Source organism: Pyrus communis, chromosome 10, assembly GCF_963583255.1.
Source record: "Pyrus communis chromosome 10, drPyrComm1.1, whole genome shotgun sequence".
NCBI lineage: Eukaryota > Viridiplantae > Streptophyta > Magnoliopsida > Rosales > Rosaceae > Pyrus > Pyrus communis.
The window spans coordinates 8,359,864-8,376,589 of NC_084812.1; the positions used below are offsets into that span (position 1 = coordinate 8,359,864).

Below are 16,726 nucleotides of genomic sequence, written 5' to 3' on the forward strand. Positions count from 1 at the left end.
TCAACGATTACAAATAGATGATTCTTTTAAAGTTATAATAATTATTCAACGATCCACGATAATTGACCAGAAATATCATCTCCATTAGCTCATGAGAGGATCCAAAATCAGTAGAAATCCACCAACTTCTCGCCTTTCTCTGGTCGGATTGTCAAGTTCTGTTCCTTGGGGCTCTTGCCAACTCTAATACTCGCAGCGTTGGAGCTGATTTTCGTGCAGAAATAATTCTCTGCAGCTTCGTAGACAAGGTTGCGCAAAATGCGCGCGTGTACCCTTGTGGTATAGTAAAATCTTTAGTTCATTGGATATACGAGGTTTTTATTAAAAAAAAGTGAGTAATTTATGTACACCCTATACAAACTTTATTAATTTTGTCCCTCAGTTTTCCTTTTATTTGTTTAGTCTAATAACTAGATTAAATAAATATAAAAGTAGATATCAAAACCCCCCCATATAAAGTTATGAACTCCAACAAAGTTTACGATCACAGAGAAAGACAAAAAAGAAAACACACATAATATGGGTAGCTCATCCAATCATGGTTTGATATCATGCTTGCTAGCTCATCCAATCATGGCAAGACATCATGCTTATTTGTCCCTTATCACAATACAAACATAAACTAAAATAAAGCCTCATATGAGCTTATATATTTGGTTTACAAGAACTCTGTGTTGGAAGCAACACCACAAAGAAATTAATTAATTGCTCCAAAAATAAAAAATTAATTAAGGGTTTGATTTCCAACTAATACAATTAAATAAAACTAACATTCATCACTAGTTAATCATCTACTTTCTTGTTAATATCTTCATCATTATCTGCTTTCTTGCCCTTAATCTCATTCTTAGCTTCCTGAGAAAGTTCCTTTCGATGTAAAAAGCCAATGAGCTTCCTCCAAATTGAGTTTTATCTGATGATATGGTCCACTGTATACGGAATGACAAAGCATAAATGGACCATATACAGGTTTACATCACACGATTTGAACTCAATTCCTTCATAGAAATCGACCAATTTATCGCCTTTCTCAGGTTCTTTTCCTTGGGGCTCTTGCTAACACTGATACTCTATGTGTTGGAGCTGATTTTCGTGCACAAATTAATCTCCTTATGATAATACAAACATAAACTAAAATAAAGCCTCATATGAGCTTATTACTTATATATTTAGTTTACAAGAACTCAACAGTGTGTTGGAAGTGACACCACAAAGAAATTAATTAAGGGTTTGATTTCCAACTAATACAATTAAATAATTCTAACATTCATCATTAATTAATCGTCTACTTTCTCGTTAATATCGTCATCATTATCTGCTTTCTTGCCCTTAATCTCACTCTTAGCTTCCTGAGAAACCCTACTTTCCTTTTCCTTATCCTCTAGTTCTTGTTTCCTCTTTAGCCTCAGCAACTTCCTCATTTTCCATTTTCTTCACCTTGAAAATTTCAATCAGGCCTTGCAGTGCAACGTCAGGCTTGTCGCTCTTGATCAGCTGCTCAGGCATTTCCGCCAGAGTTACTTAAAGAGCTTCAATTTGTTCCTCAATCTCACTAAACAAAATGTGCTCCTTAATTCCAAGGTAACTGGAAACTAGAAGCCTAAAACCAAATGGGGTAACAATAGGACATGTCAACATGAACGTCCATGCGACCAGGGCGCACCACTCCAAGGTTGAGCTTGTAATTTTGATTGGTTGTGAACACGATAATTCTCTCGTCGCCGCAACTGGATTCTCTCGTAGCCGCAACTGGACCAAAGGCCATTGATGAAATTGAGCGATCTTGACAGTGTCACCTATTGCATACATGACTAAAATTAGCTTGGAAAAGAATATGAATCTATGACAAACATGACAATATCGACAATTTTTATCACGTTTTGTATAGAGCTAAAATTTACTCACATTTTAATTGGCTCTAGCTACTTTGCCAAAGATGTGATCAACAATGTTGATAAAAATGTGACCCAATTATGATGTTTTTATTTATACTTATTTAGTTGTCTTCCACAACTTGTAATATCAGTGATAAAGTCTTGAAGAATCAAACTATATTACAAAAAAAAACTTTATTATTATTATTAACATTTTTTTTGGGTCAAATTTTTTGTAATATAGTTTGATTCTATTAACTTTTTTTTTTGGATCAAGCGATATTATCTACACTAAGAGGAGGGGGGTGGTGGGTTAAGCCTCACAATGGGCGAGTTATAATAATGTGGTTTAAATTCGTCTTTGGCGAGAATCAAACATAAGACCTCTCACTTACAAATAAAGTGGAATACTACTAGACCGTACTACTAAGTGACAAAACTTTATTATTTATAATGCAATAAAAAAATAAATCAAAACGAGGCTTTAAGGCCATCTCCAACCGAGTGCTGGCCAGATGGCTTGTTTTAGCCCTCTGGCCCTCCAAGATATTAATATTTTAATGAACGTTACATGCCCATATTTGCCGCCATCTCCAACCAAGAGCCAGATGGCTCGTTTTAGCTCTGTCACAAAAAACCGTCTCCAACCGAGGACCATAAGGCCAAACATAATTTATTATTTAAATTTATAAACTACAACAACTTAAATTTAAAAACAACAACTTAAATTTAAAAACTACAACTTATATTTAAAAACTACAACTAAATTTTAAAAACAACAAATTAAATTTAAAAACTACAAATTAATTTGAAAACAACATTAACTTAAATTTAAAAACTACAACAACTTAACTTTAATATCCATAATCAACATCATCTTCATCATCCGCCATCGTAAGAGTATAGTCAGAGGTAAATAACTGTCGTCGGCTCATAATTTCTTCTTTTTTTTTCCTATCAAAATAGGCCTTTCTCATTGGAGTGTAATTCGAAGTGTTCCTTTCCATATTCTTATCATCCATCTCTTCTTGTATTTGTTTGGCCCGTTCTTCATGCCTACACTTCCTTTCTTGTATTTGAAAGAGGAAGGAAAATATGAGAATTGAAATTGACACATCCTGACCTGGAAAGTCCACTTGGACATGGAATCGAGCTGTACTGGCCGACACCTGGAAGGTGACGAAGCCGTAAAATGTGATAGTGTATAATGTAAATAAATTTGAACCTAAAAGTGTCTAAATACCAGAGTGCGCTACGAGTGGGAGCGAACCCTTTTCACATGCGATGTCAGAGCATAAGTAAAGTACAGTAGTGTGGGTAAGAATCAAACCCTTAAAAGTAGCTACCAATACTAAGATTAGTCATATATCCTTATTGATACGAACTCAGCAGTTAAAACCTGAAGGGGTACAAAAAAGAAAGTGTGAGTAAGTAATAAAACCAAACTATTACCTTTCTAACAGTAATAACTCCTCATTATAAATCCCTTATTGTTTTCTATAAGACAATACTACACGAATATATATATATATATATATATATATATATATCCACTCATGCTCAAAATGGCCAAAACCACAGGTATGTCATGTCCATCAATTCTACCATGCATTAACAAGTAGGCTAAATGAACTTGATCAATATAAATGATATATCAGCCAGAATCATCTAATATGACCCGTACGACTATACTCATATCTCATTAATCAATGCTAGCATATAAGTTGGAAGTCACCTATAGTGATTTGTACGACTTATCCATATCTCACCAATCATCACTGCACACGAGTCGGAACCACCTCTAGTGGTCTGTACGACAGGACTGGGTGTAAATAAGTACGCTCAAGTGCTACGATCACGTGAAGATTGTGTGAATAATCGTGGGTCACCTACGAGTCGAAACCACCTATAGTGGTCTGTACGACAGGACTGTGCACCTACCTTGAGTCCAAGGTGAGCGTAAGGTGCAGGAGGTGACATCACGTGAAGGATTGTGCCCTGTCCATGGGCGGGAGCACTAACACCGGAGTGCAGGTATCCATATCTCACCAATCATCTTAATATAACATGTACAACTCACGGGCAACCAGTACGATAGTGTCGGAGTTGCCTAACACATAACTGTAGTCATGCTATAACTCCATCGATTCAACTCATACCATAAACTCATCTGAACTTACCTGGGTGTCCTGCGTTCACCTTTGCACTTCAAAGCATTCACAATAATTATGTGCAGGTAATATACATATGGATATACCATGATGCAATCTAATACTTAACCATGTCATAGCATTTCCAATTACATACAATACGGTGTAAAAAGTACAATCAATAACACCTACTCCCGAAATACTTATTTTCAGAGATAATTATCCGTGACAAGCCCAATTAACATTAGTTTAACTAACTAATTCACAAAACTAAAACTTGTCTTAACCAATTTCCTTCGCATTACTCAATTTCCCAAATAAGACTTTTGTCTCAAATATATTATGGCTGCATCTAACGTCTCGTTAGACTACCTACGTACCCTAAATAGGGATCAAGCCATTCGTAGTTCATATGAGTACTTCAAGCATTCACATTAATTATATGAAGGTAATATACCTAAATCAATTTAAAAGTGTCGATGGAACTATCAATAATATGTACGATAAACAGGAAAAGATCCACTCACCTGGAGTTCATGCTATGATTCTCTAGCGCACGCATCAAAGCGTCCCGAATGATTGACATCTGTGACCAATTATTAAATCACGTCTCAGAACTCTTATCAATAGAATATGTAATTCATGTAAAACACATCCTCAAGGACATTTTAAAATAGTTCAAGACCCATTGACCACAAGTCAACTGTCGATCAAAGATCGACAGTAGGGTCTACACCTTGTATAACTCGACCCGGAAGATCCGCATATCAGATTTCTAATCCGCAACTCTCAAAGATCCACCATATGCAACGTATTAAAATTTCATTACGATCCAACGGTCAGATCTCTGCCAATTGCCCAAAACCAAATGGCGGTTAACATTTATTTTACTAACTTACAAATCCAATTCGAGAATATCCGCACGTCAGATTCCCGATCCATAAATTCCTATGATCTTTAAATATTACGTATTATAATGTATCCAAGTTTGGTGATGATCCAACGATCGGATTGTCGATTCACATTTTTATTAAGTAACGTATCATAACAAATTTAGGTTCCAACGATCAACCTACGTCATTCAAATATCAAAACTGAATTCAAGACATTCGACATAGCCTAAAAATAGCATTGGTGGCCCACTGGCCACGCGCTATCGTGGGTGGCGGTTAGCCGCCCTGACTCGCCGAAAAATCCTACTAATTCCAAAAATTCTCAAACTTCACAAAAACGAAGATCTCAGTGAGTAGAGCAACTTTTATACCTGCCATGAAGTCCAAAAGTGGATGGAAGATGGTCAATTTTGCCCACAAAGCCGGCGGTGACTAAAACTTCCCACCGTCGATTCGTCGTCTACGGTGGACCAACAGGGTCAATGTTGGTTGGGATTTTCTTCTGGGATGATGGGCTACAAAGCCCAAGTGGTGGCATCGGCCATCGCTTTGCCGTTTTGCCGAAAAATCAAAAAGGGTGGCCAGGGCACCGTGAAAACCGTTAACTTTCGTGGCCTCAAACTGCCACATACAAAGGTTAATCAAGGTGGTTCTTGGGTGGATTTTGTAGAGGGGAATGAGAGCTTCAAGTTGGAGGTGGTGGTGTCAAAAAACTCCACCGGAGTTGGCCGAAATCGGCCTTGGAAAATGGGTGGTCACACAAGGTTGGGCAAGGGTGCACGGGAAGCTTTCCCTTTTTTTTTTTTTTTTTTTTTTTTTTTTCTTTTCTAATTGGGTCTCACCCTCTCCCTCTAATTCTAATTGGTTCTTTGACCTTATACTTGATTGGTCCTTCCTATTTGTGCCTAAAATCTGATTGGCCGCTTCCCCAGAAGGTGGGAATTCAAATAATTTATAACTAAACTTTAAATAATCATTTTCAAACGTCCATAACTATACCGTTATAATCCGGACTCGCAAACGGCTTTCGCCTATGCATTCAAACCAATGAGTACTACGAGAATATGTTACAAGAATAAGTCATACGTCTCTCTAGACGATGGTCAACGTAAGTCAAAATCTTTGCCTCTAGGGCATTTTCGTAAATTCACACTTTTAAAATAAAATAAAAACGTAAAATTTGGAACGGGTTGTCACAGAAATGGTGCAGGAATGGTGAAAATTTTGTGAGGAATGGTTTAAGTATTTATAGAAAAAAAAAATAGATTTTTTTTAAAAGGCCCAAAAAACCTAAAAAAAAAAAAAACTTTGAATCCAACGGTAATTGTCACCAACTAGCAACGGCTAGCTAACGTATAACCGACAGGAATTCTTATTTTTCTGGCCAGCCCCAAGTTGGTTGGCTGGTTGCATGTACCCAGCCCTCCAACCCTTTCAAATTCCATGGGGCCCTCTCAAATTCCATGAGCCATCTGGCCTAGCCTTCGGTTGGAGACGGTTTTTGGGCTATTTTCAGCCCTCTGACCCTCTGGACCCTTCGGTTGAAGATGGCCTAAGTGATATACTAGTGTGAGAACCCTAAAATTAATGTAAAATATGCAGGGCAGAGCCACCAAGAGACTAGGGTAGTCTCAGGCCCATCCTGATTTCTGTGAAAGGTGTATGAAATCAACCAGCGGCCCCAAATTTTTATTTGCGGAGGTGTGAACCTCATGGAAGAAGATGAAGCAAACGACGTCGTTAGGCTATTTTGGTTTTGAATTTGTTTTAACTATTTAATGAAATGATGAGTTCGGAAGGGGAATTTTCAAAAGGGACGTGCAATTTAAATGGGAAAAGCAACCCCACTACTGGTTCGATTCTCTCAGCTAATGGTAACATACACCCTATAATTTTCTAAAGCAACCCACCTTCTTCTTTATTTGCAGACCTCTTCCCCTTATCCTTCCTTTTCAACTTCTTCGTATTTTCTTGAGCCTTCCACAGTCTACCTCTTACTTGGTTGTCTAGGTTTGTACATATTTTTCTTCTTAGTAATGAATTTAATAGAAGTCTTTCAATTTTGTGAAGATTACACAAACTACATATATTAACATGTTATGAATTCAACTTTTACATACACGTGTGTGTATATATTTATTTATTTGTGAAAGGCTCTTTCTCATTCAGAATTCTCACTCCGCTGCTGAAAATATGAATGATGAATTCCATTTGTGATTGAAGTGTTTTGTGTGAGACAATCAATATATGGTGGACCATCACATCAAATGAAACTCAGCTTGGAGGAAACGCAATGGTTTTTAATGCTTGGAAAGGAACTTTCTTGGAAGCTACCGGAAAGTCTTTGTCCTTGGCTCTTTTAAGGGAACTTCCTCTGAAGCCGCCGGAAAGTCTCTGTCTTTGGATCTTTTTTACATTGGTCTACAAATCCAATCTAATTAGATGCTGTCTGCAAGTACACGGCATGTGACAAAAAAAGCCTAATTCTTGTTTTTCATCATTCCATTCATACTTCAGCAATGACAAATATCAAGCTCAAATATTTTACTCATGATTCATATACATTAGTATATAGGTAGCTATTATCACAGGCTCTCACACTAACAGAAATAATATACATATGATTAAACCTGGATGTGTATAAGAAAAAAATAAAGTATTTTGTGTTTATTATATCTTTAATGGGTTGGAATCCAGAGATATACATTTTTGGCACATATTTTCATGAGACATGATCTAACCGACTATCTTTTATGTGTTACGTCAAAGATTATGTCTACTAAAAATCATCCAAATCTAAAGTCATATGATAGTTGAATTATATTTAATATTTCTTTGTAAAACCGTATTTGTCAATTTTCTTTTACTAAAAATGAATGTCTCAATAAGTCTTGTTTATATATATATATATATATATATATATATATTGTCCAGAATGTCTCAATGAAGTTAGATTTGTCTAATTTCTTTTTTACAAGAATGATATGTGAGTGATGAATTAAAATTTAGGTGGTTCATATCATTGACGCTGGGATTGTACGCCTCCATATTAAGTCCTGAGGGGGCGCAAAACAAAATATGAATGGACCAAGTTAATATATATAAGTAATACGCAAAATAGTAATCTTTAACGTACTAAACTCCAGGTTTAGAAAACTTGTATAGCATAATAAATAATAGGTTTTTTCCAAAAACCCTAGCATGCCATAAAACCTTTAATAAAACATATATTATATGTAGTGTGCTAAAGTAGTGGTATCAGTATCGCCTGAAGGCATATAGAACACTTCATTTAGAATACTTCATTCAGAACACTTCATTTAGAATACTTCATTTGGAACACTTCATTCGCCCGAAGGCCTTCAATTGCCTGTATACTCCTACAGCACCCACCCGAAGGCATATGTATCAATCGCCCATAGGCAGGACATACGCCCCGTAGGCAGATCGTATGAGTAACCACTAAATAAGTACATAAGAATATTAACATAATATTTCTAATTTATATATATATATATATCTTAATCGGAGTTCAGTAGCTAAAACGTCATAACGTAAAACCTATTCATAGTATATAGTCATCAATCATATATACTACGAAGAACGTAAAATCGATAAAGCATGAATATCATAAAGCGTTTCATAAAACATACCCATTAAATCATGATTTTCATGTATGTATTTCTAATAGTAAAATATGTATTTTTGAAGGGGTCCACTCACCTTACACTGTTGGCGAAGAGCCGTGCAAACAAGGGTGGATGGAAACGCCATTAACAAATGCACCTAAGCACATAAAGGGTCCAATTAATAAAATTCTACCTTAACAATTGAATTTCAGAAAACGGATGTCATAACAGGATTTAGGACGTCGAAAAACATGAATGGGGACCTCAGGTACCCCCACGCACTGCCGCATGTGCTCTCATGCTCCCCCATTGGATGGCAGCCCCAACGGCCACATGCTGCCACACGTGTCGCCACGCACCATTTTGGGTCGACAGTGCCGTCATGGACGGCGGCAGAGCACAGTACCTTCGGTGGAGGCACGTGTGCTCCAAGAATCGGCCAAGGCAAACGCTCATGCGTAGACCCACACGCGGCGTGGGTTCTATGGTTAGGCCGGTTCAGTTGGGTTGGGCTGAGAGTTAGTAGGCCGGTTCTCTCTAGGGTTTGGGCATGGGTTCACTGGGTCTGGGCCTAGAGTATTGGGCTGGATTCCATGGCCCAAAGCCGGGGTTTTGTTTTGGGCTAGTTTCTTGACTGAGTTATGGGTCACAGATATGGGTTTGGGCTTGGTAGCATGGCCCAAAGGTCTAGGTTGGGCCGACTACGGTTTATGGATCCAGGTTTAACCCATTTTCAGGCCAAGGTTTGCCCGGTTTCTAGGCACAACTTCAAACGCCCATAACTTCTCTGATACTTAACCAAATCAATTGATTCAAAAACCAAAGTTGTATTACTAAACGAAATGTAGAGAATGGTACCTTGCATGACGACTAACTCATCGTGGTTTGGTCAAAAAAGGACTCGAAAGTCACGGGTTCTCGCCGGAATCTAGGAAAAGCCTATTCCGAGTTATTTTAACATGTAACAAGCTTAAACAACATACAACAAGCCTTGATCTAACCCTAGAACATACTCCAAAGGTTTCTAAAAGCTTAGTCACGTCGAAAAACCCACAAAAGTTGTCAGAGTTCATCGAGAAAAGTTGATGAATAGTGATTGTCACTGTGGGGTTCCATGGCATGTGGTCCGTGGCTCCTGAGGTCCAACGTCAAGGGGTGGTGATATGAGGGTGTGGTTTAAGGGCTTGCCAGAGATGGTGGGTGGTATGGGTGGTGGTGTCGTGTATGTGTGTAGCTCGGGAGAGGTGAGGAGAGCAAGAGAGAAAAAGATAAAGTGAGGGGAAGAGATAGAGAAGTCCTTATGGGGACAGAGGAAAGAAGGTGAGTTGTTGGGCCGGAGGAACAAAATCAAAAGGTGGGCCCCTTTAGGCACACCAAACAAGGCCCAAAAGCATCCCAATTCAAAATATCTTAAACCCAAAGTGAAAGTTATGAAAATACCCTTCCGTTCCGTAAATTCCGAGACTGGTTGTTATTGATGGAAATATCGATAGGCAAATGTGTAGAAATATAGTTGGATATATCATATATCATATATCTATATCGATATCGATTGCATTCGATGGAAATGATGAAAATTTGCTCAAAAACATGAAAATTTAAAATTATTTTTTAGGGAATGTCATATAAAACCACAACACACATATAAATCAAGAATTAATAATTAGATACAGCGTAAACAATAAGTATGTGATATGTGAGAAGAAAAACTTCCTTATAATGACAAGTAATAAAATAAAGCGTTTCACTAGAAAGAATAAATTATACATTACTTATTTGAAATTTTCGTTATGAAAGCAAGATAAGTTTTATTAAAGTAAACCAATACCATAAAGACAGAAATTAAAAAATAAAGAATGCATAGACTCATGGATATTTCCTGCAAACTTTTTACAAATTGTTTGCGAACACTTGATATTTCCTGAAAATATCAAAAATATCAAGGACATTGACTGATTTCCATAAATATCGTTGATATGGGGTGAAATTTAGACTATATCGTTCCCTGAATTTTTGGATATTTCCGTGAAAATATTGAGCATATCTAGAATATTTCAAACACTGAGCATAACTAGATAATAAGTGTAGGATTAATTTTTCTTTTAGACAAACCCCACATCCATGTAAACATACTACGTCCTATTAAAAAATTAAATAAAAATAATTGCGAAGGTTTTCTTTAACCCCATATCCCCCACTTCAACGTTCAACCTCTCCCCTCCTTCCACGCACATTTTTTTTTTCATTTAAAACATGTTTTCTTTTTCTTAGAAAAATGATATAACATTTTTATAACAAATAAGGTGCGTTTGTTGCACCAGACTATCTCGAACTGGACTAACTTCAGGGACTAAGCTGGACTGGCTTAGACTAGACTAAGCTGGACTGACTTAGTGAAATGTTTGATGCAGTGTCAAACTAAAAAGGAGGATTATAATATTATATTATTTAATCTATATTTATTAATATTTTATTATTACTTTATCATTTTCCCTATTTTTCTAGAACCCTTTCATATCTCTTCATTCATTTTTTTTCTCCGCTTCTCCCTCCCCATTCCCCTTTTCTCCCATTTTTGTTCCTTTTTTTTTTTTTAATTTTTATTTTTATTTATTTTTATTGCAAATCCTTTGCCTCTTCACTTCATCTTCTTCGCCTCCTGCCTCTACACTTCACCTCTCCCTCTTGACTCTTCACTGCCTCTGCACCTCACCTCCTGCCTCATTTTTTCCGATGAGTTGCAGGTTTCCCGACAGGTTTTCCAACTAAACCTCATCGGATTAGATGAGGTTTGCACCACTAACAAACTCTTCCCCATCTCTGGTCCCATATTAGAGCTTTGCATGCTCGATCTGTCATGGATTCGAAAAAAACCCAAAGTGGCCAAGACTTCCAGGCCATTTGTTAGTCACCTCCGACCACTTTTTGGCCTCGATTCAGGTAGAATCGTAATCCCCTCACTCCCATCTTCAATTTGGTATTTTATATGAAAATTGGTTGTGAAAAGCATCCCATGGTTTTCGAGGGTGAGTGGTCGAGGAGTAAGGCGAGGAGGATAGAAGGGGAGAGAGGGGGAGAGAGGGGACAATCTTAGCTAGTCCCATGGTTTTCAAGGGGTTTCGTTAAGGCCAACTAGTCCCGGATTTAGTTTAGGCGAGTGAGACTTAGTCTCATTAAAACTAGTCCCTATTAGGAGCAAACATGGGACTGGACTAATCCTTAGTCCAATCCAGTCCAGTACACTTTAATGAGGGCAAACAAACGCCCCCATAATAGACTAGTGTGTGCGTGTGTGTGTATATATATATATATATATAAAACAAAAATATTATTCTTATCATCTATTTGTATTATTTCTCTAATATAGATGAGATTTACATGCGTTGACAGACTCTATCTTTATTAAAAAGAAGATACAAATAATGTTATAGTAAATGGTAAGTGTAGTACTACTCTATATAACAATTATTCTTATCATCTATTTGTACTATTTCTCTAATATAGATAAGATTTACATGCGTTGACAGACTCTATCTTTATTAAAAAGATGATACAAATAATGTTATAGTAAAATGGTAAGTGTAGTACTACTCTATATAAAAACTGCGTATGAATAATCAGAAGAGACTAAGCAAGTAGAAAACCGCATCTATACTCAGAAGACAGAATAGCTTCGAAACTACGCAAAAAAAATTGAAATAAAAACGCCTCATCATTTCATGTTTCTGCACATCTTGAAAAAAACACAATGTTTTCTTCTCTCAATCTCAAAGAAATGCCAACAAACGCGTCCTCCTTGTTCTCAGCCTATGCTTCATTCGCTGCATTCATGATGTTGGTCCGCACCATGGCCAATGAACTCATGAACCTTGTACCCGACAGGGTCCACGCATACATAGAATCCGTCCTTCTCCGTGTATTCACCCCTCTCTCGGCTTCCCATGACCTAACTCTCGTCATTGATGAGAACGCTGGCATGACAAGAAACGAAGTCTACGAGGCCGCGGATGTCTACCTCCAAACCAAGATCGGTCCCTCGAACGAACGTCTTCGGGTCAGCAAAACACCTCGACAGAAAATCATCAGCCTCGCCATCGAAAAAGGCCAAGAAGTCATCGATACCTTCGATAACATTGTCCTAAAATGGCGTTACGTCTGCATTGAATCCGATAATAACTCTGGTCGTGATCAAAAGCGTCAATTCGAGCTAATATTCCACAAGAGGCACAAGGACAAAGTTGTCCTCTCCTACTTGCCTTACGTGCTTGATCGAGCCAATGCAATTAAAGAACAAGACACAGTTGTGAAAATTTATACACGACATTCATATTCGTACTACAGTGATGATGACAATGGTGATTGGGGTTCGATAAGTCTGGAGCACCCGGCTATGTTTGAAACAATGGCCATGGACCCCGAGCTTAAGATGATGATTAAAAATGATTTGAACAGGTTTGTGAGGCGGAGGGAGTTCTATAAGAAGGTGGGGAAGGCTTGGAAAAGAGGCTACTTGTTGTACGGTCCTCCCGGCACTGGAAAATCTAGCTTGATCGCGGCCATGGCAAATTATCTCCATTTTAACATATATGATTTGGAGCTTTCTAGCATTCACAACGACTCGGAATTGAAGAGGATATTGTTGTCTACTAAAAATCGTTGGATTTTAACAATTGAGGACATTGATTCCAGCATTGATGTTGAAAATCGTGAATCGGAGGAGGAGAAGCAACAATCTTCTAATACCAAATTGACGCTTTCGGGCCTATTGAACTTTATTGATGGTTTGTGGTCGAGCTGCGGTGACGAGAGAATTATTGTGTTCACTACCAACCACAAGGATCGGTTAGACCCTGCATTGTTGCGTCCGGGACGAATGGACGTGCACATTCACTTGTCTTACTGCACCGCAAGTGGATTCAAGGTCTTGGCCTCCAACTACCTTGGCATTGGTGACGAAAACCCTCATCAGCTGTGTGGGGAAATTGAAGGGTTGATAGAGAGCGCGGAGGTGACCCCTGCAGAAGTTGCTGAGCAGCTCATGAAGAGCGAGGACGCTGATGTCGTGCTTGAAGGACTTGTCGATTTCCTTAAATGTAAGGAGGCCGAGAGGCAGCGAAAAAAGGAGGAAGAGAGTAACCAAATTAAAGATCGGGAAGCAGCAATGTAGAAAACAGATGGTGATGACTATGTTGACGACGACGGCAAAGGGATCGTTGGATTCGAAAATTCTGAATCTGATGTAATGGCTTGCTTAACTTGATTGATAATGTGGATGTTTTCTCTCTCCTCCGGTGAGAGACATTCTCATCGTAGTGTGAGTTCTAGTTTTCATTTCAGGTTTCCTGCTTAGCCGCCGGTCCTGCTATGGCCAGGGTTGGTGGCAGTTCCTGCTGTTTTCTTTTCCTTTCCCTTACTGTCTTTTGCAATAAGCCCAGTCCCGTTTCTCCGATCTACTCCTTACTTGTAGCTGATTCCCTTACTTGCGATTTTCGCTGTAACGGGAGGGTGTGTAGAGCTTTGGCTCGGGTGTTCACACCACCACCCTTTTTGGTCTTCCCAGTGTTCGCCTTTGTTGTTGACATTGCTCGTCGGATCTCTTCCGGCAGGCTTCCTTTGTTTCTTAGTGGCATTCGTCTTGGTGGTCCGTGGAGGATGGTGCAGCCTATTTCTTCTCTAACGTCGAGAATCTGGATGGTCTGATGACTGTGACGGTGTTGGGCGAAGGTTTCTGTGCTTCAATGTGGGGAGCGTCGGTGGCGAGGAAAACAGCTACAGTAGCTGTGGATTCTTAATGTTTTTTTATTTTTTTTGGGTTTGCGTGTGTTGGGCTCCAAAGTAGACTTTGGGCTTTGTGTGTTTTTCGGTACATGTTTTCTTGTATTTAGTGTGTTTTTTGGGCCTCTTTGCGTGGACTATTTCGTTGTTGGTAATACAATTACACACACAAAAAAAAAAAAAAAAAAAAAAAAAAAAAAAAAAAAGGGAAAAAAGGAAATTGAATGATAAAGAATAATGTTAGGTTCTGTTTTGCCCTCTTTGGTCAAAAGAATGACTGGTGCCAGTCAAAGAATTTGGCCTTTTTGTATAGGCTCTATACATGACACAATATGTAATGTTAAGAAAATTAAATTTAGAGATTAAATTTAGAAAATTAAAGAATATGTAAGTTGATGATCGGTTGATTACTTAAGTATTGATGGACGTGCTCATTTCTATTAGTGATATATTATTTAATTTATAAATTTAGTCTTTCTAGTATTAATTATAATTAAATTGGATTTGTTGTCCAATGTAAAAAAGATCCGAGGACAAACTTTCAAGCAACTTCAGAGAAATTTCCTTTCGATGTAAAAAGCCAATGAGCTTCCTCCAAATTGATTTTTATCTAATGAGATGGTTCACTGTATACGGAATGACAAAGCATAAATGGACTATATATACAGGTTTACATCACATGATTTAAGCTCAATCCCTTCATAGAAATCAACCAATTTATCGCCTTTCCCGGGTTCTTTTCCTTGGGGCTCTTGCCAACTCTGATACTCTGTGTTGAAGCTGATTTTCGTGCACAAATTAATTTCCGCAGCTTCGTAGACTTGGATGCGCAATATGGGCGCCTGTGTACCCTGGTTGTATACTAAAATCTCTTCGGTTCATGGTATATACAAGGTTTTTATAAAATTAAAAAAAAAAAGTGATAATTTATGTACACTCTATACAATCTTTATTAATCTTGTCCCTCAGTTTTCCTTTTTATTTTTTTAGTCTAATAATTAGATTAAATAAATACTAGCAACCGGCACACATGCTATACATGTGCAACTCAAATTTTTTTATTTTTATTGTGGTATATATTTCAATGACATATCGAACATATTGTAAGGGATTTTAAATGCTTAAAAATTTCTTCCTCCAACCTCGCATAAGATGCAGAAACTAAATAATGAGGCTCATACATTCAAAACATTGATGCCCCATTCATGGTGCAGGACCTCTAGTCTAGGATTCGTGAGTCATAGAGGCAAGGGGCGGCGAAATAGGGGTCATGGGGGAAAACGCAAAGGATGTGGGAGAAGTTGTTGGGTGGTGCGTCTGGCAGAGGACGATTAGGGTTGGAGGAGAGGAAGAGCCTACATAATTTGCAGGTGGGTTAGAGGTAGGCGGGGTGGGAGAAGGGGATGAAGGAGGTGGGGTGGTTAGAGCGGTTGAAGAGGATTTTGGCGAGAAAGATGTAAAGAATGATAGAGAATGTGAGAGTGGGAAGTTTTTTTATTTATTTATTATTATTTTTTAATTAACGATATGTTAGGATTACATGTAGATGAGACTTTGAAAAAAAAAAAAGTAAAATTTGGTTGTGTGAAATTACATTTCTGCCCATATTTCTTATTCATGTTATATTTTAATTAAATGGTTAAATTGGTAATTTTATAAAATTTTGGTTGACAATTAATGTTTTATTAATTAGTAGAGATAAAAGCAAATATCAACCCCAATTCACATATAAAGTTATGAACTCCAATAAAGTTTATGATCACAGACAAAGACAAAAAAAACACATAATACGGGTAGCTCATCCAATCATGGTTAGATATCATGCTTGCTAGCTCATCCAATCATCATGGTGAGACATCATGCTCATTTGTCCCTTATGACAATACAAATGTAAACTAAAATAAAGCCTCATAGTTTACCAAAAAAATAAAATAAAATAAAAATAAAGCCTCATATGAGCTTATATATTTAGTTTACAAGAACTCAACATTGTGTTGGAAGTGACACCACAAAGAAATTAATTAAGGGTTTGATTTCCAACTAATACAATTAAATAAATCTAACATTCATCACTAATTAATCATCTACTTTCTTGTTAATATCTTCATCATTATCTACTTTCTTGCCCTTAATCTCACTCTTAGCTTCCTGAGAAACCCTACTTTCCTTTTCCTTAGCCTCTAGTTCTTGTTTCCTCTTAGCCTCAACAACTTCCTCATTTTCCTTTTTCTTCACCTTGAAAAATTCAATCAGGCCTTGGAGTGCAACTCCAGGCTCGTCGCTCTTGATCAGCAGCTCAGCCACTTCCGCCGAAGTTACTTGAACGGCTTCAATTTGTTCCTCAATCTCACTAAACAAAATGCGCTCCTTAATTCCAAGGTAATTGGAAACTAGAAGCCTAAAAC

The 16,726-nt window shown here is 37.7% G+C and overlaps 1 protein-coding gene across 1 annotated transcript; it reads left to right on the forward strand.

Moving 5' to 3' along the window:
• Nucleotides 1-12,294: 12,294 nt before the first annotated feature.
• Nucleotides 12,295-14,015, forward strand: LOC137747611 (AAA-ATPase At2g18193-like). Its single transcript, XM_068487750.1, has one exon. It carries the CDS (start codon nucleotides 12,295-12,297, stop codon nucleotides 13,711-13,713), a length of 1,419 nt encoding a protein of 472 aa, XP_068343851.1. The 3' UTR covers nucleotides 13,714-14,015.
• Nucleotides 14,016-16,726: the final 2,711 nt, after the last annotated feature.

Excerpts from the sequence above, each read along its gene's own strand:
- LOC137747611 (XM_068487750.1), top strand. The coding sequence starts at position 12,295 with ATGTTTTCTTCTCTCAATCTCAAAGAAATGCCAACAAACGCGTCCTCC.